We start from the raw sequence: 20,700 nt of genomic DNA on the forward strand, positions 1-20,700 counted from the left end.
GCTTCCCAACACGCCTCCTGATGCTCTATCTGAAGCTGGCACAATCTGTTCATAGACTAGTCTAATTCAAGTCTTTTTTTATCTTATAATTTAAGAGTTTTAAATCATTGTTTTGTGTGAATGTAATGCTAACATTTCCATGGTCAAATTTTAGGTGTTCAAGGATGTCAGAACCTTTTGAAAGAAAAATGTTCCACTTCTGTTTCATACTCCCCACTTGCTGTCCCTGTATTGGTATGGCTGATGCTTTGATTGCTAAGCCAATTTTCTCATCTGTTAAAAACACTAATGAAGCATGGAACATGGATGAGTCAATATAAAGGTGGTACCTCCCAGCTTAACTAGCAAAAAGCTACACGTTCTTGTCTCAGGTTTTTGAATATACTGTAAACTTTCCTTTTATATTTTCTATATCATAATTGGGAAATTATTGTTTTGATTTAAATTGTCAACACCGAAAAATGCTGAATAATCATATTACCTCTTTACTGATCCTCTTGTTGCCCAATTAAGAAACCTTCAGAAATCCTATGTTGGGGAATCCTAAAAACAATGAATACTCATGTGTAGCTTGAGTAGAAAGTCCTACTTGCTCTGATTCTATAGTTAATTGGATAAAATGTTAGGTGAGCTGCTGCCCATATGCACACAATAGTTTGAAAAATACTCAAAACATTAAGTAAAGACGTAGATTTCTACAATAAGGCACAATTCTACCAATGACTTTTTCTGTCTATGTATTTGGTTCTTATGATTTATTTTAACTGTTTTCAAAGGTCAAGATTACACTCCTTCCTCCATCAATGTAATTCTGTTTGGAAATTTGGCTAAGGAATTTGCAGATGTTACAAACGTAAAGGTAAGTAGCTTTTGTCTAACCTGTGGTTTTTAAAAAATGAAAAAAAAAAGAAATGTCTTGCTTTCATCCAGTGTGAATATAAACAAAGTTTGCAATACTCGATTGTCAAACTGCTACTTATGGAGGTAGTACCTTGGCTGCCCCTGGCCTTAGCATTTTATAAAAGAAGACACATTTTCTAAGCTTCACATTTACAGTGGGGAAAATAAGTATTTGATCTTTACATTTGTGCTAGTTTGATCACTCAAAAAAGAGCCTGCCCATACGTCCTGTGAAGGACAGTTTTGGTAATTGCTGAAAGCTTGTAGCTCCTTTTGTAACTGAGTTTGACACCCTTGGTCTAAGGACTAATGAAATATCCACGTCCATCTGAAGGTTGCTAATAAACACCCAAACTAATAGGAGAATGATAGGGAGAAGGTGATGTGTTCGGATGAGACCAAAAGTAAGCCCTTTGGGATCTATACAATTAACCTGGAAAATTCGAAATCCAGACTAGGCGTAAATCATTGTTTATGATTCAAATCGACATCACAATGTAATAGAATTTTTTAAATTACAAAAGCTATGATTTGGGAGGGGGGAAAGCAGGACCAAAAAAAGGACACAGTGACAGTGTCAAAAGAAGCACCTATCAAGATATTTTTTGTTTGAAAATAATACGTGGCACATAGTAACAAAAAAAAGTTTAGTTTATCAACTGACAAACATTTTTGACAGCCCTGTTGGAGACTAGACTTCACAGCCAAATTATCCTGCAATATGCTTGTCTACATAATTAGGTTGTGGGGCCAGAGATTTGTTCTTATTTATATATCTGATCTGTTGTTTGAAATATAAATCCTCTTCTGCTTGAATCCAACACTGTTGATATTGGGCTTGTAGAATATAATAGAATAGAAAATCTTTATTCATCCCCAGAGGGGAAACACACTTTTACAACAGCACAGTTGAAAAAAATAAAGTGCAAGGAAAAAAATAAAAATAAAAGAGATAATACAAAATAAAATAAAAACGATCTTAAAAATATACAAATTATTTACAAAATTAGAAATTTAACACTATTAACAAAATACAATAGAATAAAATAAAAAAAAAATAAAAAAAATAAAATAAAATAAAACACACGAGAGGAAAAACACACTACGGATTAGCATCAGGATATTTAAAGTAGAGAGTTAAATATCCTGACACCAGTTGGAATGAAGGACCTTCTATAACGCTCCGTCCTACACTGGGGGTGCCTGAGCCTGCCACTGACTGTACTGCAGTATATTCTTCCTTTATTTGATTTGATTTAAGGTAGTTACTACTAGGGCTGAACGATTAATCGCATTTGCAATTTAATCGCGATGTTCAAAAATGCGATTATTATATTGCATAGGTTGTGATTTTATTTAATGTTAATATATTTTCGAGCCGTCAAAATGACTTGCAAGCGGCGCTGAACGCAGCAAGCGGAGAGAGACGCTTTAACAAGTTGATCAGTGACGTCTAGAGAAGCTAAAGAGCAGCAGTAAGAAACAAACTACAGTGTTTTCAACAACTTTACATCCTGACATCTATTCGTACATTTGAATCTGCCGACATGTCTGTCTGTGTGTGCGCGCTGAAAGTTACCTTATGCAATCACACAATTCAAGTTGTGTAAATGATAATATATTATTGTATATGACAGGAAAATGCACTGATGCAGTTAGAAAAAGAAGAATGACTGACCAGTGTTTTCACTCTTCTTTACTCTGCACTGAAGTTTGTATGATTTATTATTGACTATGTTATGTTTGTTTACAAGTGTAATTAGAGTAACTAAAAAAACCTTCTCCTTTTATTCTAAGGTATGCCTTATTTGTCTTTATCATGATAATTACTGACTAACTTTATCTTGAGAATCAAAGACAAATACATTTTAATGTAAAGTTAATCATTTATTGTATTGGATTAAAAAAATGCAGGTTTACAGGACTTTCAAATTGTCTTTCCGCATTTGAGTTGAGTAAAGATGTGTTGTACATATCAATGTTTGATCAACTGTTGTGTTGGACCCACAATAAAAAAAAAAAACAATAAAAAAAAAATAGCATGCTGTTGCAATTTAGTCAAAAAAAAACCCCACATACATTGGAATTAGATTATTTACCCAAATCTTTCTGCCCTAATTCAGACCATTGTCTGGGAACACCTCTCTCCCCACTATTTCTATCTGACAAACACTAAACTTCTTTGATTTTGGTTTACTCTCCAGTTCTCTGCTAGTGTTGTTTCACAATACGTCTCATCATATTCGAGACTGTAAATCAGACAGTAAGATTAATATAAAATGTGTGTCAATTTCCCAGTGTGGTTCAGTTGTCCAACCAATTTGTTTGTTTTAGCCAGCAGACTTTAAATGGTGTGAGCAAGCAAGAACGCTTGCGTTTGCTTCATTTGAACCACGAGGATGCCATCCACTGGGGGTTTAAAAAACTGTGGAATGAAGGGCTGGGCACCTTCCAACTCATTTGTTGCCTTTGAATTTTAAATTAATTTATATTTATTTTCTGATACTAGGGACATAACATTCCACTGCTGAGGAAGAGCCTTGAGCTGGAAACATGTTTGGATGAAATCTGTCATCCCTCTAAGGCTTAGGAAGCTCATGAACCATCCACGGCCAACATCTGGACACTACTATGAAGGCCGCAGGCGTTGCGTATGAATGAAAAATAAAATCTTTCTCGGAAAATGAGGTGCTCCATGTGAATTTGCATCCCCATATTGGGTTGCAACCTAAAAGGAGTCGGGCTAAAAGTCCCTCAGTAAATACTAATTCCTCTGAGAAAGCGTAGCAAACACCATGGGTACAAATGGAGGCTTCTGGCAGTTTAAAGGAAAGGGACTTATTACACGGGATAGAGTTGAAAAATAGTGTTTGGTTGACACAGTTGGGGCAAAATCAATACAAAAAGGGAATGGAGTGACAGCGGGAGGCAGATAGAAACATTGAAAAAAGGGCATTGTTGCACATAGATGAAGTATTGGTGCCATGGGTGCAATTGGACCCTGGAATAAGGATATTTGTTACCCTTTTTCTTGTCTTATTTATTTATTTCGAGCAGGCAATGTATCACATCCACATTCTGTTGTCTGTGGTCAGTGCCCAGGGTTAAGCTTCTCCTCCTGGGGGGCCAGCCACATTTCTTAGTTTTGCAACGGTAGCTGCCATAGTTGTGTGAAGGTATATTTATCATGTTATTTATTACATTCAATATGATATTATTTGATTTTACATTTATTATTTATTTTCAGTTATTGATTAAAATTCTTCTATTCTTTATTTGAAGTCAACCATGTGATGCAAAATAACTTCTTGAGCTCTAGTCAGTCTTCAGGAACCTATTGTTCAATTATGTCCAAGTCCTGAAGAAAGTGAAATAGTAAATAAATGTAAATAGAGCAAGATGCTATTTTGAAGCAGCAAACTTTTGAGTCCTTAAAGTTAAAATGCTCATGTGTATTCATATCATGCTAATGAGATCATGTCTCTTTCATCAAAACTTCAGTTTGGCTACTAAGAAGGTGCATTTGTGAAAATATTATTTTCCTGCCTCATTAATCTGAAATTTGAATAAGATAATGAGCAGAGTGATTCATGTGATATGTTGATGAATTCAAGATATGATGAATTAATTGGAAAGAATGATGTTTGGGATTTTGCCGAGAGTCACTGGCTTCTGATACATTTTATTGATTTAATATGTATATGATGGAAAAGAATAGGAAAGTAAACAAGTATGTCAAAGTTAGACCTGTGATTTAAATTATACATTACATTATTTTTAACCACAGCCCAGAAATTGAAAATGCATAAACCCAAATTCATAAAACAAATAAATATGAAAACATATGAACAAAAACACCTCTTGGCCCCTGTCAAATGGTGTTGTAAAATCTGGCATAATGTGGATCAATAAAAATAGGCAAAAAGACACCTCGAGCAGAACTACACTTGGTGTAGACATCCTCTTGAGGTGACTGGGAGGCGGAAAAGAGACAGGGGGTGTAGAAAAAAAGTGAGACAAGGGGGTAAACGGGGAAAAAAGAATAGTGCACAGCAGGGCAGCAGGGTCCGGAGAGGACACAGGAGACATCTTCATACCTTTATAAGCCCAACAGACTAGTTTTGAAAGATTGGTTCGACAAAACACAACTGCTCTGATACCATGAACTGGGATTGTTCGTAAACATGAACCAGGATAAGTCAAACACATCACGACTCATCTTTCTATCAGGATATTCTTGATGGAAGTCAAATCTCAGTGAAGCCCCACAGCCGGTAGCTTTATCTGCCTCGCCGAACACAACTACTTTGACACCTCTCTATAACATGATTATGCAGTTATCTGTGTTCTTTTTTCCAGAGCCCTAGTGTTGACTTTAAAGCCATATCTGTCTGCAGCTGACACACGGACAAAAGACAGTTTCCACATTTCATACCAGCTTATCATAGGTGGCTTGTTGTGACGTCTCTCTTTCTCCCGGGTGCAACATCTGCTGCTCCAATCTGTCCTCCCCCTGGGAACAAGGAGGCACATTTATCTCCTTCTGCTTGCCGATTTTAAATCCTGGCTGCTTCTCAATTTCATGTTGTTGTTTTTATCTTGTGTTTTCTTGCCAGGATGTGGTTGTGGCCTCTGGTTTCACTGTGGGCAAATCCCCCACTGTTCATAAGGACAAGCTGCACCCCTGTAACCTGCTCCTAAAGGGTGATCATGCCTACATTTATGTGAGGATCAACATTTTAAAACAATGTTTATTGATGGATTGATTTTAAAATTATGTATAAATACTAATTGGTGATATATTGTTCCTTACTAATGCCACAATTGTCTTAGTTTTTCAGAATACTGGTTAAATCTTCTTTACATCCTGATTGCAATCAATTAATTGTACGCCCAATAATTGGCGCCACATGATATAAACGGTGCTCACTAAACCACACTATCAGTCCAATCAGAAATAAATACTCGTCTTTCATGAGCATTGTTTACTGCTTCAATTCCTTCCTTGTGTTACTGATGGCTGCTGATAGGACCTTGATACAGAAGCAGGCAACTGACTGATATATTTTTGATCCTTGAATCATCATCATGCTTGACCTTGATGCTTTGACATCTCTCCATTAACAACAACAGCAATAAAGATGAGAGCTGCCATCCACTGAGGGCTATATTGCTCTGGAAATGGATGAAAATGTCTGGATCTATCCCTAACTCTAATGTTTTTTTTTTTTCTTATCAGTCTTTCCAATTCACCAAGATTCATTAAATAGCTGACATACATACATGAAGACAGTTACGCCCACAAAACAATCATCTTACTGATGTCTTCAAAACCAACTTAATAGCAAGATTTTTAAAGAGATCTTTATTTATATATTTTAGTTTAACCATGGTAAAGGTATACTGTTTAACAAGAGATTTAATTGCAATATACCTAGTGCCTTCAAATTGCACTTACTGCTCTGTTGTCATAAACTCTTTGCTAAAACGAACATGTCCCATTATAGCATGTAAATATTTATTACACTTAAGAAAAAAAATTGAATGTTATAATACAAATATGAGATTAACAAAACGGAACCAAATGTAAATCAAAGTTTCCCTTTTCCCATTTATTAGAAATACATATAACTTATTATTTTATAGATGTTGGATGTCTGAAATGAAAAATAAATAAAAAAAAGTAAAATGAAAAAATTCAGAACAAATACACTAACCAACAAAACATGACCTATGGCTTCCAAAGATCAACTTTCAAAGTGTTTTTGTGGCCTAAATGCAAAATGGTATGATGTTGCACCTTTTTTACATTACTGATGTACAATTAGTCCATTTCCCTTTTAACTGCTAGAAGCATTCATTGTATATTCACTTTCTTTTAAATTTGTGTTTATAGTTGAATTAATTCACATCAACACGTTGTATTGCAGTGACAAAACGGATCTGAGATTATGTCAAACTAACCTAATGAACCTAACCCCTGGATCCTGTGGAGGAAGTGACTGGGAGGAGGATACGGAGCAAGCTGGCCTCCATGAGGAGGAACTTGTCTCACCCTCTCCAGCACACACTGAGGGCATTGAGGAGCTCCATCAGTGATAGGATGCTCCATCCCCGGTGTGTGAGGGAGAGGTACCGCAGGTCCTTCCTTCCTGCTGCCATCAGACTTCACAATAAGAACACACCAAGATAATTATTTAACTGCACCTTTCTTGTTATTTTTGTAAATATGATTGTGTATATAATATAGTGCAGATTTATTTTCTATTCTATTTAGATTTTTTCTTTTCTTTTTAATATTTTATTTCTGGGTGTTTTATTCTTTTTTGGTATATTGCTCTTGCTGTTGTTAAAACGAATTTCCCCTCGCGTGACAATAAAAGATTCTGATTCTGATTCTGATTAATCATTGATTCGAAATCAAGCAGCATACTCTTATCTTGATTAATATTATACTTGATACGAAGATTGTTGATGCTCTGAATTACTCATTTTGTTAATCGTACAATCAACAATTTTACTTTTTTGAAGACAATAATAGCATTGTCGTTTGGCCATCTAGGTATATTCACTCTCAGCTGCCCACAGACCCTCGGCTGCGATGATGACGACCACAAAGCCTTCTCTTCAGGTAAGAGTCAGAAAACTCAAGTGAGACTGTAGTGTATTAAGAATGTCTTGCAACTGAAACATGTAAACAATTGAAAATTGAGTCTCTGTATGTAAACCCTATGGTAAATAGACCATTTATGCATGGAGGGTCACCTTTTACCTGTTGTGTAATGGCATTAACATCATCAATAATCTTTGCGTAAACGGTTCCCTAAACATCAAGTGTTTTCCAAGTCTGACTTCTCTGAGGATGTTAACACACAAGCTTGTGTTCTGAAAGCCACATTTCGTCTGTTAATGGTCAGCCTTACTGAGTACACAACACATCTTAACAAGCCTCCAGTTACAGCAGATCTTACATTAGGAACATATTAAAACAGTTTATTCAAGTTATACTTGAAGGAACTCTCTAAGTACGCTCTGGTTCACTTTTATTTTTTACCAAATGTTGCACTGACTATAACAACCTAGCTTCACAATACCAAGAGAAATAACTTCAGTTTTGAGATTAATTGACATCAGGTATTGACATTGGTAGTATGCACACGCAAAATACCACCGTATAATTATTTTAGCATCCCCATTCTGTTCTTGCTTTTTGTGAAACTTGTTGTGACTTCTATCATCTGCTTTGCCCTGGGTAACCAAAATGGTAAATCTTTCCCTTTCCACAGGGTTTTTCCCAATACTTTTAAGCATACCATGGTGGAGCCTTTAATCAAAAAGTTGGTTGTTGTTGTTAATTAACAGTCCAACCCGTTTCCCATGCTTGAGGAATGCAAATATCTTTTCCATTTAGTGCATGTTTTGTGTAAATAATTGAGCACACATGAAAATTGTGGATTGGAAAGGATGTTTTCCGAACAACCCACTTATTCTCTAGTGAGGACGATCAAACATAGCATTTGTTTACAGCAACAGCATTCCTGTTGTAACTTTAAAATGTAGACTTTTTCTCATTTTTGATCAATCTCCAAAGCATAATGCACAAATGACTGCTGCAAGTAATCAGTACAATTCTAAGTCAAGCCTTCTTCTTCATATAAACCATTTACATAATACAATTTCACTACCATACATTTGCCCCCAATTGTATGTGTCAAACACTCTCCAAAGCTCTGAATTTACATGCCAATATAGTACATTCATCTAAGTAGAAAATCTGTCCACAGAAAAGGATCCACTCTGCAATTAATTCCAAGAGAAAGAAGACCTACTGAGATCAATTACATGTTAACCGGGCACAGGCCTCTGCCAAGGTTCATGTGCATATTTAACTGTATGCAACACAATTAATGCCAAGTTTGATGTAATTCATTTTTCCAAATCAGCTCTTCTTCAAATCGGTGTTAAACTACTGTAGTGTTTTTTAGAAAAGCCATAAATATGTGGATTACTCAAAGAAAATATGTCTGTTCCTCTCTGTATTTGATACCAGCCTGCTGAATTCATTTAATTTTATTTGAAACACTTTGACATGACATTGATCATGTGATATCAGGTAAGGCTCCTGGATTACTTGCTATCGATCTTAATGACCTACTTTAAAGTGTTATATTCTACCCTGTATGTGTAATTGAGATCAGAAAGAATCAGTCTGTAAAATCTTTTTTAAGATTTCTTCTGTATTCCTGATCTGTGACCTCCACTGAAACTGAAAGCAAACAGAATCATGCATGTAAGATTGTTTGTTTTGTTCTCCCTGAAAAGACCATTGGAGGACAAAGGCTGAATATCTAAAAATGCCAGTGAATTATTGTAAATGAACATGGATACATCCGTTCTAAACTTCAGCTGCTTGTAGATTTGCTTTCACCTTAATGTTCAAGTTCACTTCTTCACTCGCAACAATGTTTTTAAAGATTTGAATAATCCTTTTCTTTCATATATTATTCATTCCATTTTTTTCTCATTAAATAGAATATTATCTACACCAGTGCTTCTAAACTTGTCTTGCTTTTCAAGCGGCCAATCACTGGCAACATGACATATTTTTACCCAATTTAAGAAACAAATTCTAAATAAAAAATACTTCTAAATTTCAACCTTAAATATAAAAAAAAAATGTTTTCATAAAAAAAAAAGTTGTTCTATAATTAATGTGGTTTACAACTTAAACAATAAAGCGTTTTTACCATGTATTTTGCTCTAATTTGTGTAAAGAACTTTCTCATGTGTTCTTACAACACACATATCCACTATGAATCCATTGAGCTAGAAATGCCCTCAGCCGTTGAAGAACAGATACTCTCTTGAAAAAACGGCAATAATTAAAATATACATGTTTTTGCTTAGTTTGGTTAAGACAATCTTTCTAAGAAAGGTCTAGCAAGACATAAAAATAAGCAATGTCTTTACCTGTATCTTATTTTCAATGTGTTTGTTGTCTGCCAGGTTTCGGGACCTGTTATTTATACAAAACTTGCTGATCTAAAAGCAGAAACTAAGGTCAACATATATGGAGTGGTGGTGTTCTTCAAACCACCACATGCATGCCGTGGCACAGGTGAGTTATTTGGGGAGACAAAAAAAGAAATGTTGAATGGTGTTTGGTGATGTATTAAAATTGCCGCAATGTTTTATGCTTTGTTTACCTTTTTGCCATTATTCCCCGAGTGCAACTCATCTCCTATTATTACTATCGAAGCAATTATACCCCCCAACTTGTTGATGCTTTTGATTGTCTTCAGTTGGCCTTTTATTTACCTAAGCATCTACTTTAGCTTTGCAACACATTTTTATGAACTATCGTAGCACGGTGTTCACTCCTGGCACTCCGGTTTCCTCCCACATTCCAAAAACATACATGGGTTAATTGAGAACTTTGGCAAATTGTCCATAGGTATGAAAGCGTGTGTGAATGGTTGTCTGTCTATGTGTGTGTCCTGCGACAGACTGGCGTCCTGTCCAGGGGGTCCCCTGCCTCTCGCCCCATGACTCTGGGATAGGCTCCAGTCTCCCAGCGACCCCGACCCCGACCCTGGGATAAAGCGGTTGTCAATGAATGAATGAACTATCATTTGTATTGCTGTGTGCTTATTGGAAAAACAATTTCCAGAATTACCTCCTGAGGGATCAATAATGTTCTATCTAAATGCCAAACATTTTAAATGTTCTTGAGTCGTAGAAGAATAAAGGTCCTGAGATTGCTATTCAACATTTTTCTCTTGGTCTCTTTTGTAGATGATTGTTTTGACATCCATTGAGCAGTACTAAAACGGAAATAAACACAAGGAACACACAGATCAAAATATACATATGCTTAAAAGTGTATCTTAAGGGATTTATTTTAGGTTTTTCCTAATAATTTTGTTGTTGTGTTAGATTATATTGAACAGATTTATTTTTTCCACTCTTCTTTCACTCAGACCTTTGTTCCAGCGTGATTGTTATTGATCAGTCTAATAGAAAGATCAGTTGCACCATCTTTACAAAGAGAATGTATCACCCTCAAATCTTCCAAATCGGAGACATCATCCGTCTGCACGGAATGAAGGTTAAGATACAATCACAGTGTATTTTTCATATTGAAAACGAACATGGTTGATTTCTGTTTTTTTTTTTTCAGGCTCAAAAATTCAATGACAATATCAACCTCATCAACACGTCACGTTTTTCTGCGTTAACATTAGATGGAGCAGTTGACAGACCTATAGAGCCACGGACTTCCAGTCAGACCTTCAAATTTGATCAAGATGACTGTCTGATTGTGGAGGAACTTCGATTGTGGGCTGCCACAAAGGGTATCTTGCCACAGGTAAAGACGTCTGTTCTAAGTGATGTTCAGCCCAACACCTACTTTGACCTGACATGCCAGCTGCTGGCCAAAGCTCGCATTGACACCAGATGCATCCTACTGAGGGTAAGAACAGGATTACATTTGATTCTGATGAGAGCATTTCTTCCTGTGTGCATTATCTATCACCATCATGAATAAATGGATTTCATGAACATTTTTCAGGAGATGTAGATAATGGGACAACAAATTATATTCTCATTTGATTTGTTTTCGTACATTAACTCTTACAAGCTGCCTACTTGCAGTGCATTCCAAGCTTCAATTGAATGGCCATGTTTCCCAGCTCATCTCCAAGCAATGCTTTGGTTGCTTAGAGATAGGCTAACCATTAAGAAGCTTGTAGCCGCGAACTTGTTCTTTTGGTCACTACGTAACATGTGGTGAGGATCGGATTAGTTTGAGTATTTTGAGAACCTTGCCTTAGTGCTCATCTCTCTTCACCACATCCACATCACTGCCAGTGTGTTACTGATCTGACACTTAAATTTGAGGTCTTCTTTAGGACTTTTTCAAAAGTGGATCTATGTGTCCAAGTACTTGGGCAATACTACAAATACAGTAGGGAGAAGTATTTGATACACTGCTCATTGTTTAAGTTCCCACTTACAAAGCATGTAGAGGTTTAATTTGTATCAAAGGTACTGTTCAACTGTGAGGGACAGATTCTAAAACAAAAATGCAGAAAATCACATTATTAATTAAATAACTAATTTCAGTTGTATTGCATGACATAAGTATTTGATAAATCAGACAAACCAAACTCAATATTTGGTACAGAAACCTTTGTTTTCAATCACAGAGAACAGATGTTTTATGTAGTTCTTCACCAGGTGTGCACTCGCTGCAGCAGGAATTGGCCCACTCCTCCATGCAGATCTTCTCCAGAGCATTGAAGTTTCTTTCAGATTTCTCGAAAGATTTTCAATTGGATTTGGTCTGGAGACCTGCTAGGCCACTCCAGGACCTTGAGTTGCTTCCTATGGTACCAATCCTTAGTTGCCCTGGCTGTGTGTTTCGGGTCGTTGTCATGCTGGAAGACCCAACCACGACCCATCTTGAATGCCCTTACTGAGGGAAGGAGATTGTTGGTCAAGATCTCACATACTTAGATACATACATCCTCCCCTCAATACGGTTCAGTCGTCCCGTCCCCTTTGCAGAAAAGCATTCCCAAAGAATGATGTTTCCACCTCCGTGCTTCACAGTTGGGATGGTGTTCTTGGGGTTGTTCTCATCCTTCTTCTTTCTCCAAACACAGTGAGTGGAGTTTAGATCAAAAAGCTCCACTTTTGTCTCATCAGGCCATTCTCCCATTCATCCTCAGGATCATCCAGATGGTCATTGACAAACTTGATACCTTGACATGTGCCGGCTTGAGCAGTGGGACCTTGCGTCCACTGCAGGATTTTAATCCATGACAGCAGAGTGTGTTACTGATGGTTTTCTTTGAGACTGTGGTCCCAGCTCTACTCAGGTCATTGACCAGGTCCTGCCATGTAGTTCTGGGCTCATCCCTCAATATCGAGGGGGATTGACTGTCGTCTTGAACTTCTTCCATTTTCTGATAATTGCACCAACAGTTGTTGCCATCTCACCAAGCTGCTTGCCTAGCCTTGACGACAGCCTTGTGCAGGTCTACAATTTTATCCCTGATGTCCTTGCACAGCTCTCTGGTCTTGGCCATTGTGGAGAGGTTGGAGTTGGTGGACAGGTGTCTTTTATACAGGTAACCAGTTCAAACAGGTGCAGTTAATACAGGTAAATAGTGGAGAACAAGAGGGCTTCTTAAAGAAAAACTCACAGGTCTGTGGGAGCCTAAATTAGGCGATCAAATACTTAGAAATTCATTATTTAAAAATCATCCACTGTTATTTCTACATTTTTGTTTTAGATTATTTCCCTCGGTTGATGAGTACATTTGATACACATTACAGACCTCTACATGCTTAGGTAAGTTGGAAAACTTCAAAAATCCCCACTGTATGTTCTTGTTTCTACAGTATCAGTATACCTGTATGTATCGTATAGCCAGATTCTAGATAATACACTATTTAGGACCCCTGATCCATCCGATCCTCCTCTTGAAAGAGGGACCTCCAACTAGCTCTGCAAATTCAAACGCTGTGCTCCCGATATACCGGGGATGTTGCAGAAGTGTCTCAGTAATTAATACCACAACATTCATTGGGGTGGGAAACTCCAAGCCAGCCATTTGTTTTTTTTTACTATTTCTTTTTTGACCTCAGCAACTTAAGCCCACAAGATAGAAGAGCTGACACCGGACATCATTCTGTTTAGTATATTATTCACCCAAATGTAATTTTTTTACCCACCCACGTTGAGTATCCATTTCTTAACAAACAACAGTCTAATTTATGATTTTTAGAGGCCATTTATTTTTTCTATTCTATTTTTTTTTCTTTTGACCAACATGATATACTGTATATCTAAATTTTAAATGTGTACATTAGAGTGTTGTCCCCTTTAGTTGAATTTCAACTTATGAAGTTTAGATTTATGAAATCTCTGTTGAAACCTTCCCGCCACACAATGTTTTCCATTTTATTATTTTTACTGTCCCTGGTTTTCATCATCCATTCCTCATGGTTATGGTCGTCTGGTGACACTGCAAAACCTATAGAAACTGCAGTGCTGGAAGATGCAATTTCCCTAAATGTATTTAAGACCTGCAGTGGTACTTAACCAAATATGTCTAGTTTTTCCTATAAACAAGTTGTTTTTTGTTTTTTTAATTAGAAACATCCATTACAGATCACATTCAGCAATGGTTTTGTCCTCTCACTCTCAATCTCTGAGATGGTAGTTGGTTCACTTCACTTCAAAATGTTTCTTATATAAGCGCAGGAAATTTCTAAACCTACTAAACTAAACTTAATTGGGGTTAACACCCACACATTTGCCTTTTCCCATTATCTCTCTTATCTGCATATGTGGAGAGATAGATTTAAAAGAGTCGGATGCAAGTGGACGTCACTATCACACATGCTGGGAAATATTGCTCACAGTTGATCATTTCATCAAATCTTTGCACAGTGATGGAACATTTTTACATGTTAATCATTATCTTTAATAAGATTCACTCTCATTCAAAAGTCCCTGGATCTTAAAAAAAAAAGGTTATCTTTTTTATACACTTCTGAGTATCTACTGTTAAACACTGCTCAAACTTGAATATGCTATTTACCCTTTGTATACTAAAATATTAAATCTTGTCAACTTAAAGGCCTAAAGTGAGAGCTAGTCTTTTGAACTATATCCCACTCCTAAGCTCTCTCACCAGCCACCTTAGTTTTATGAAAAGATAAGTGTCAGTAAGCGAAGGCTGGTTTGCTACCACTGCATCTGATAGAAAATACATTTTTAACAGGATTTGGCAGAGACGGCTGGTCCACTGCTAGTCACAGATTTGTAAAGCTTCTTTTAGCTGGTCGAGCTCATCTGGTGACACATAGACCCAAGAAAAGATTTCCTTTGAATTATAAGGTATTTGATGATAACTTCATGTTTATAGTTGTGTCAAATAAGGGAGTAGGCATTTGCTGCTCTCAACTTGGATTAATGTGCAACAGGGTATGACGAATATGATCCCGACTAAATAATTGCTGTGAAGTATTACTGTGTCAGGCCATAAGACATCTTTAAAATGGTTTAAGGTTAAGATGAGCAGATGATGGTCGACAAGATTAAGTACATGTCATTTGCTTACGGTTCATGAATAGCGGGATAAGAGTATGATATGAGCAAAATATGTTGTGATGTGAGTTTACATACAGTTCTCTTCTCTTTGGTTTTTGTTGCTTGTATAGATCCTCTGCTTTTATCTTATCACACACACTGAACAGCTAATGACTTTGTTTCGTAAACAAATCACACCAGATTATGTTACAGAGTAATGGATTACAATGAGAATACAAATATAAACTAAAATAATCCCCAGGAGCTTGTTTCTGCTCTGCCTTGCCTCTTCTGTACTGTCAGAGAGGGGAAGAGTAAGTGAAGCTGATTAAGATTTTCTCAATTCATGAAATGCCAAATGTATAAAAAAAAAGATTAAGTTAATCCAGCTACAGTGTTTAAAACAGGAAATGGAAAAAATAGAGAACATTTACAGATGCGTCTGATGATGGCAGCATGCTAAGTTTTATAGCATGGTGCACGAAAAAAATATCATCAGAAATCTCAGACTTCACAGCAATTCATACAATTGTTTGATTGTGTTAACTGTGTTGTTAATTGTATTGACAAAATTCTTTCAACTTCTCTTTTTCTAGGTATAATAAACAGTTTATTTATGACCCATGATGTAACTTAAAAAACTTTTTTTTTTCTCATCAAAGATTTCTTTTTGCTTGACCCATACATCATATATTTGCCATTGTTTTAATAAGATGTAAGTCTTTTTCAATTAAATGAATCCTTACCTTGTTATTGAGTACTATAAACACAGGCATTTTCTCATCCTTCAAAACCATTAATGTAATTAATAATCAACTTTCTGCAATGTGTTAAAGGTTTGGGATGGAACGCGTTGTCCACACAAAATACTCAGTGTGGCCACTAAACCAAGATTGACCGATGGGCCAATCCATTTTCCTGAAAAGCAAGAGGAACTTATTGTGGACATCCTTGCATATGACAACCATGTAGAGGTTGGCCAGCAGCTTAAGGTCAGTGGAATTCTTTATACATACATACATATTTTATTTATATTCATATATTACAAAGTCAGTGTTTTCATAGTTGGACTACAAAAGTCGTTGATTAAAACTAATTATCTGGCATTTACCGTTAAATAATTAGAGGGCAGGAGTATCATAGTGGTGTCTCCTTTTGCATTAGTGTAGAAAAGTGATTAACACAGCTGGCAGATGGGAGGGATACATGCAATATAATCAGACCAACAGCAGGTATGTCAGAGACAGTGAAGACTTTTGATTGAAAGTTGCACCTTGCAGTTGATGATTGAAGCCTTTTAAAAGGGAAGTAATTCATAAATTACCTGACTTCTTGATTGTACATAGGTTTCTGTTTAGCAACCCCTAATTCATGGTCACGTTTTACATGTATTTGATATAATAAGCTATATATAAAAAATGGGGTGCATAGTAACCCATACTTGCAAAAATAAATGTTTGTGAGCGCAACATACTTTTTATGCACTGTTTAGTTTCCATCAGTGCAATAGTATGATTATTTCTACTCTTTTTTGTATCTTACTATACATAATTAAATTGCTCATCGACTGCTGCATCAGGGATTTTAACTCAGGATTTTTCAACTTTCCCACAAAGAAGAATAAAAGATGTCGAGATCAAGAGCAAATGCCATCATTTTATAAGATGCACAGTGTTTTGATGCCAATTTGAAACATTATTTATTTCAGAACACTATCTTCAAAGGTTTTTTCAACAAGGCAACAATCTCTATATCCATAATAGAAAACATATTCTACTCTAAACTAATACTACTAACTAACTTTTTTTCATTTTTATTTGTGATACAACATTTTAGATTTGTAGACGAGGCCGCCTCAATCCGAGTCCAAGACACCAAGACCTGAGAGTATCTAAATCAGGAGTCACTAACCTTCTTGCAAGTGCAAGCTACTTCAATGGCACTGTGTGAATCGAAGGGCTACCATCAGTTTGGTACACACTTCTGAAATAACTTAATATATATTACAATGGATGATAAATGATATTGCTGTAGTACTTTTTGATTCTTGAGTAATTACCAATGGGGCAACAAGAAATAAAACACAAAATCAAACTTAATACGTTGGTTACTATACAGTATATTGTAAAATACAAGACTTAAATTGAAACAAAAAACAACATGAACTGAATAAATAGAGAATGTTCTGTTTAAATAATTTTAAGAGTGGAAATATCCCACAAGATCATAATGATGGCCCAAGATCAAGACAAGAAAAAGACTGTGAATAAGTGGTATTGATCTGGTCACTGCAACGCTATAATGTTTTGCAGTAATATTATTGTGATAAACCTACAGTAACAATTAAAGGGCAGCTAATGTGTTGATTTAAGTGTCTCTTTAATGGATCTTGGACCTCTATTGTACTCATCAGTATGTGTCTGTTTGTACAAAACTAGAATTTATTGAACATATTTACATTAAAAAATGCGCTTAAGCCCCACCCATTGAAAACTAAGGTTTTTCTGGAGATTAAATCTTGTTTACCATAACCACGCCCACTCTGCTTTTATTGGTCAAATCATCGAGGCTTTTCATGCTGTGCATAATCGCGAAAGTCTCCACCTTCAAGGGACGTGTATACAGAAAGAAACAGCCTCATCTTCGCTGCTTTAGGAGGAGCGGATCCCATTATTATATAATAATCGCGTTCTGTAAGACTTCAAATGGGGAGAAATGTTTTAAACTTGTAACTTTAAACAGAGCAAAGTCATGATGAGGGACTCACTACATCTTGGAGAGGAAGACTTTAACATTTGAAACATGTGAGCCAGGAGAGTTGGGTTTTTGCATTAGTTGCAATTTAAGATTGTTAAAATAAATTTTACTATAATTCAATTAAAATGAATTTGATTGTATAAAATGTATATTGCCATTGCATTTAATAAAAATATTAATGTAATGAGTTGCTTTCTTAGACAGCTAAACATTTTTGTTTTTCCTTTTGGATTCTACATTTGCATAGTTACACATACCACAGGGAACACCCAGCAAATTGACCCTCAAGAGAACCACTAAATAGGTCTTGGAAAATGTATTTTTACCACTCAATGCTAAAAAATTGCAAGAAAGTACAATTATGACATATTCCTGAATTGTTCCTTGAGAGAAGAAGAGGATCTCAGTGTGTTAATAATTCAGTTAAAAATGAGACACATTCCATTTCACTCAGCAAAAATGGCATGCAGCTTGAGTTAACCTTCCTGGTAAATAAAGGGGAAAAACCAGGTCGGGTCTCTGCTGAGTTCTCATAGATTACTGAGACTGAGGAATTGTTCCTGATGTAAAACTGCTGAGTGCACACTGATTAATCTGATGGGCTGAGAATCTGTCAGCATTTCTGCTTGATGTTGGTTTGAACCATCAGGAATGATGGATGGAGGCAAGTCAGTGTTACAGATAAGTTCAGCACTTTGTTTCCAAAGCAGACTGTGATCAGAGCTGATGTATGACCTGGTAGCATGTCACATCAATCCGAAGAAAATCCAACAATCGAATCACATAAATCGGATGTATGGCTATTTTAAACTCGATTACAATTAGTAAAGATAGCAAAGTCAGAGATGCTTACAAGTTTATTTGATCAATTTAAATTGGTGGCCTTTACATGCTGTAATTCACTCTATAGGAATGTAAACATTGGTCTCATCTCAATTAAAAGTATCTGTTGTGCTAGTTTAGAACCATTAACTTAAGTACCATTTGAGTACCTTTTTTTAACTTTTTACAATTGGCAAAATGTCCCTGCCTTTATCAGCTGTGTAGTACGCTATATATCGTTGTTTTTTTTTTTTTTTTTTACAATATTAACATTGAAAATGTGTGTTTAATCAAGCCTCACGGATCTATGATCGTGACTTTCCATTTAGCATCAGAAAGTGGATGTAGGATTTTAACACAGAACAGTTATGATCGAGCGTTTCTTCCCCCGTTCGACACGGATTCTCCGGAATATCGGCTGCTCTGTTGGATACTGGGCGAGTTCTACAAGAAATCGAGGAAGAAAAGCTATCGCTATCTGGTGTAGAAGTCGAGAGGTGCCGCGGCTGCAGCTCGCCATTGCAAATAAATACTTTTCTCTGAATGATCTCTTCACAAGAGAAAAGCTGGATTCATTGTGTCTTTCATCCGAAAACATCCGGAAACTGGTAACAACAAATAAGAAAAAACCCAAAGTAACGCTTTGTTGAGATTTTTCACTGACAAAATTACATTTATAAAAGAGAAAATCGCTCCCCTTTTGTGTGGAACCCCTGCTGTCACTGAGCCTGTCTCCACCTTGTGATCCTCCTTCAAAAATGGGACCCTCCTCTTGCTTGTCAGACTTCCTTCCAAGTAGGCTCTTAATTAAAGTGTTTGATGTAATTGGCCCCTGGGTTACCAAAATGGTAAGCCTCTCCATTTTCCCAGGGGTTTTCCCCAATGCATTTAAGCATGCTATTGTGGAGCCTTTACTCAAAAAGCCAGGCTTAGACCTGACTAACCTAAGTAATTTCATGCTTATTTCTAACCTCATTCTTCTAACCAAGATCTTGGAGAAGGTGGTGTCTGAGCAGCTGTCATTGTTCCTGAACCAGATTGGCATCCATGAGAAGTTTCTGTCTGGCTTCCAAAAACATCACTTTACAGATCATGATGTCGGCTAACTTGGGAAAAAACACTGTTCGGGTTCTCTTGGATCTGTCCTCAGCCTTTGACACAGTTGATCACCGGACCCTGCTGAGATGACTGAGGGATGAAGTGGGACTGTCTGGGTCTGTGTTACAGTGGTACTTGTCATACCTTTCTGGGCGCAGTTTCCATGTATCTGCCAATCAAATAAGGTCTGAATCAGCGGATCTGTTGTGAGAGTCTGTTTTGGGTCCTTTATTATTTTTTCTGTTCTTGATTCCCCTGGGAAAATAATTCAGAGATTTCCTGATGTTTCTTACCACATTTTTGCTGATGACATCCAGCTCTACTGCTCTCTATCCAACTGAGGCCCAGAGGCTGAACTGCTTAGTCAATTTATGTGGACAAAACTGAAACTCTGGTTATTGGGCCTGATGATAAGCTCCAGGTTTGAGTCAGTACTTGGATGACTAAGGCCAGCCTGTCAAACTGAGCCTGAGATACCTGGCTGTTGTATTTGACAAAGACATGTCTCTAGTTCAACTGCCGAGAAACCTTCAAATGAGAAAAATCTCCAAACTAAAAGGAAAATGATGTCATAACACGATCTTGAGCTTGTAATCCATGCATTTGTGTCTTCTCGTGTAGACTATTGTAACAGTTTATTTTTGTCTTTAAATAAGAAGGAGCTGTCTCGCTTGCAGTTAATATAAAACTCTGCAGCAGGAATTTTGACCTACTCTAGTAGAAGAACTCACATTTCTCCGATCTTTAAAACTCTTCACTGAATGCAAGTTTCTTAGGATTCAGGATTAATTAAAAAAATCTGGTTCTTACTTTCATTACTATTCATGGTCAGGCTCCTCCTTACATCTTTGATCTCAGCCAGCATAACACCCCAGCTCGGGCTCTGAGGTCTGTGGATCAGAATCTGCTGATGGTTCCTCGAACATGGTTCAGGACCAGAGGAGAGAAATTCTTCCAGGCTGTTGCTCCTATGCTTTGGAACGATCTTCCTCTCTCTCTGTGTTTGATGGATCTAC

General features: G+C 36.7%; 1 protein-coding gene across 3 annotated transcripts in view; it reads left to right on the top strand.

The window, feature by feature from the left end:
- Positions 1-20,700, top strand: part of pot1 (protection of telomeres 1 homolog) — a 79,655-nt gene that overhangs the window by 23,730 nt on the left and 35,225 nt on the right. For 2 of the 3 annotated variants that reach the window (XR_015712097.1, XM_087797202.1), the window contains exons 4-10: positions 777-859; positions 5,517-5,624; positions 7,463-7,531; positions 9,907-10,018; positions 10,881-11,008; positions 11,081-11,374; positions 15,844-15,999. Coding sequence is in view for 2 of the 3 variants with exons in the window: in XM_087797202.1 (XP_087653328.1) it covers positions 777-859; positions 5,517-5,624; positions 7,463-7,531; positions 9,907-10,018; positions 10,881-11,008; positions 11,081-11,374; positions 15,844-15,999 (950 nt within the window). In the remaining variant the exon portion in view is untranslated. The remainder of the gene's footprint in view (positions 1-776; positions 860-5,516; positions 5,625-7,462; positions 7,532-9,906; positions 10,019-10,880; positions 11,009-11,080; positions 11,375-15,843; positions 16,000-20,700) is intronic. The other variant, XM_087797203.1, reaches the window with a different exon arrangement.

This window comes from Callionymus lyra, chromosome 8 (genome assembly GCF_982586985.1).
Source record: "Callionymus lyra chromosome 8, fCalLyr1.hap1.1, whole genome shotgun sequence".
In the NCBI taxonomy this organism is placed as follows: Eukaryota; Metazoa; Chordata; class Actinopteri; order Syngnathiformes; family Callionymidae; genus Callionymus; species Callionymus lyra.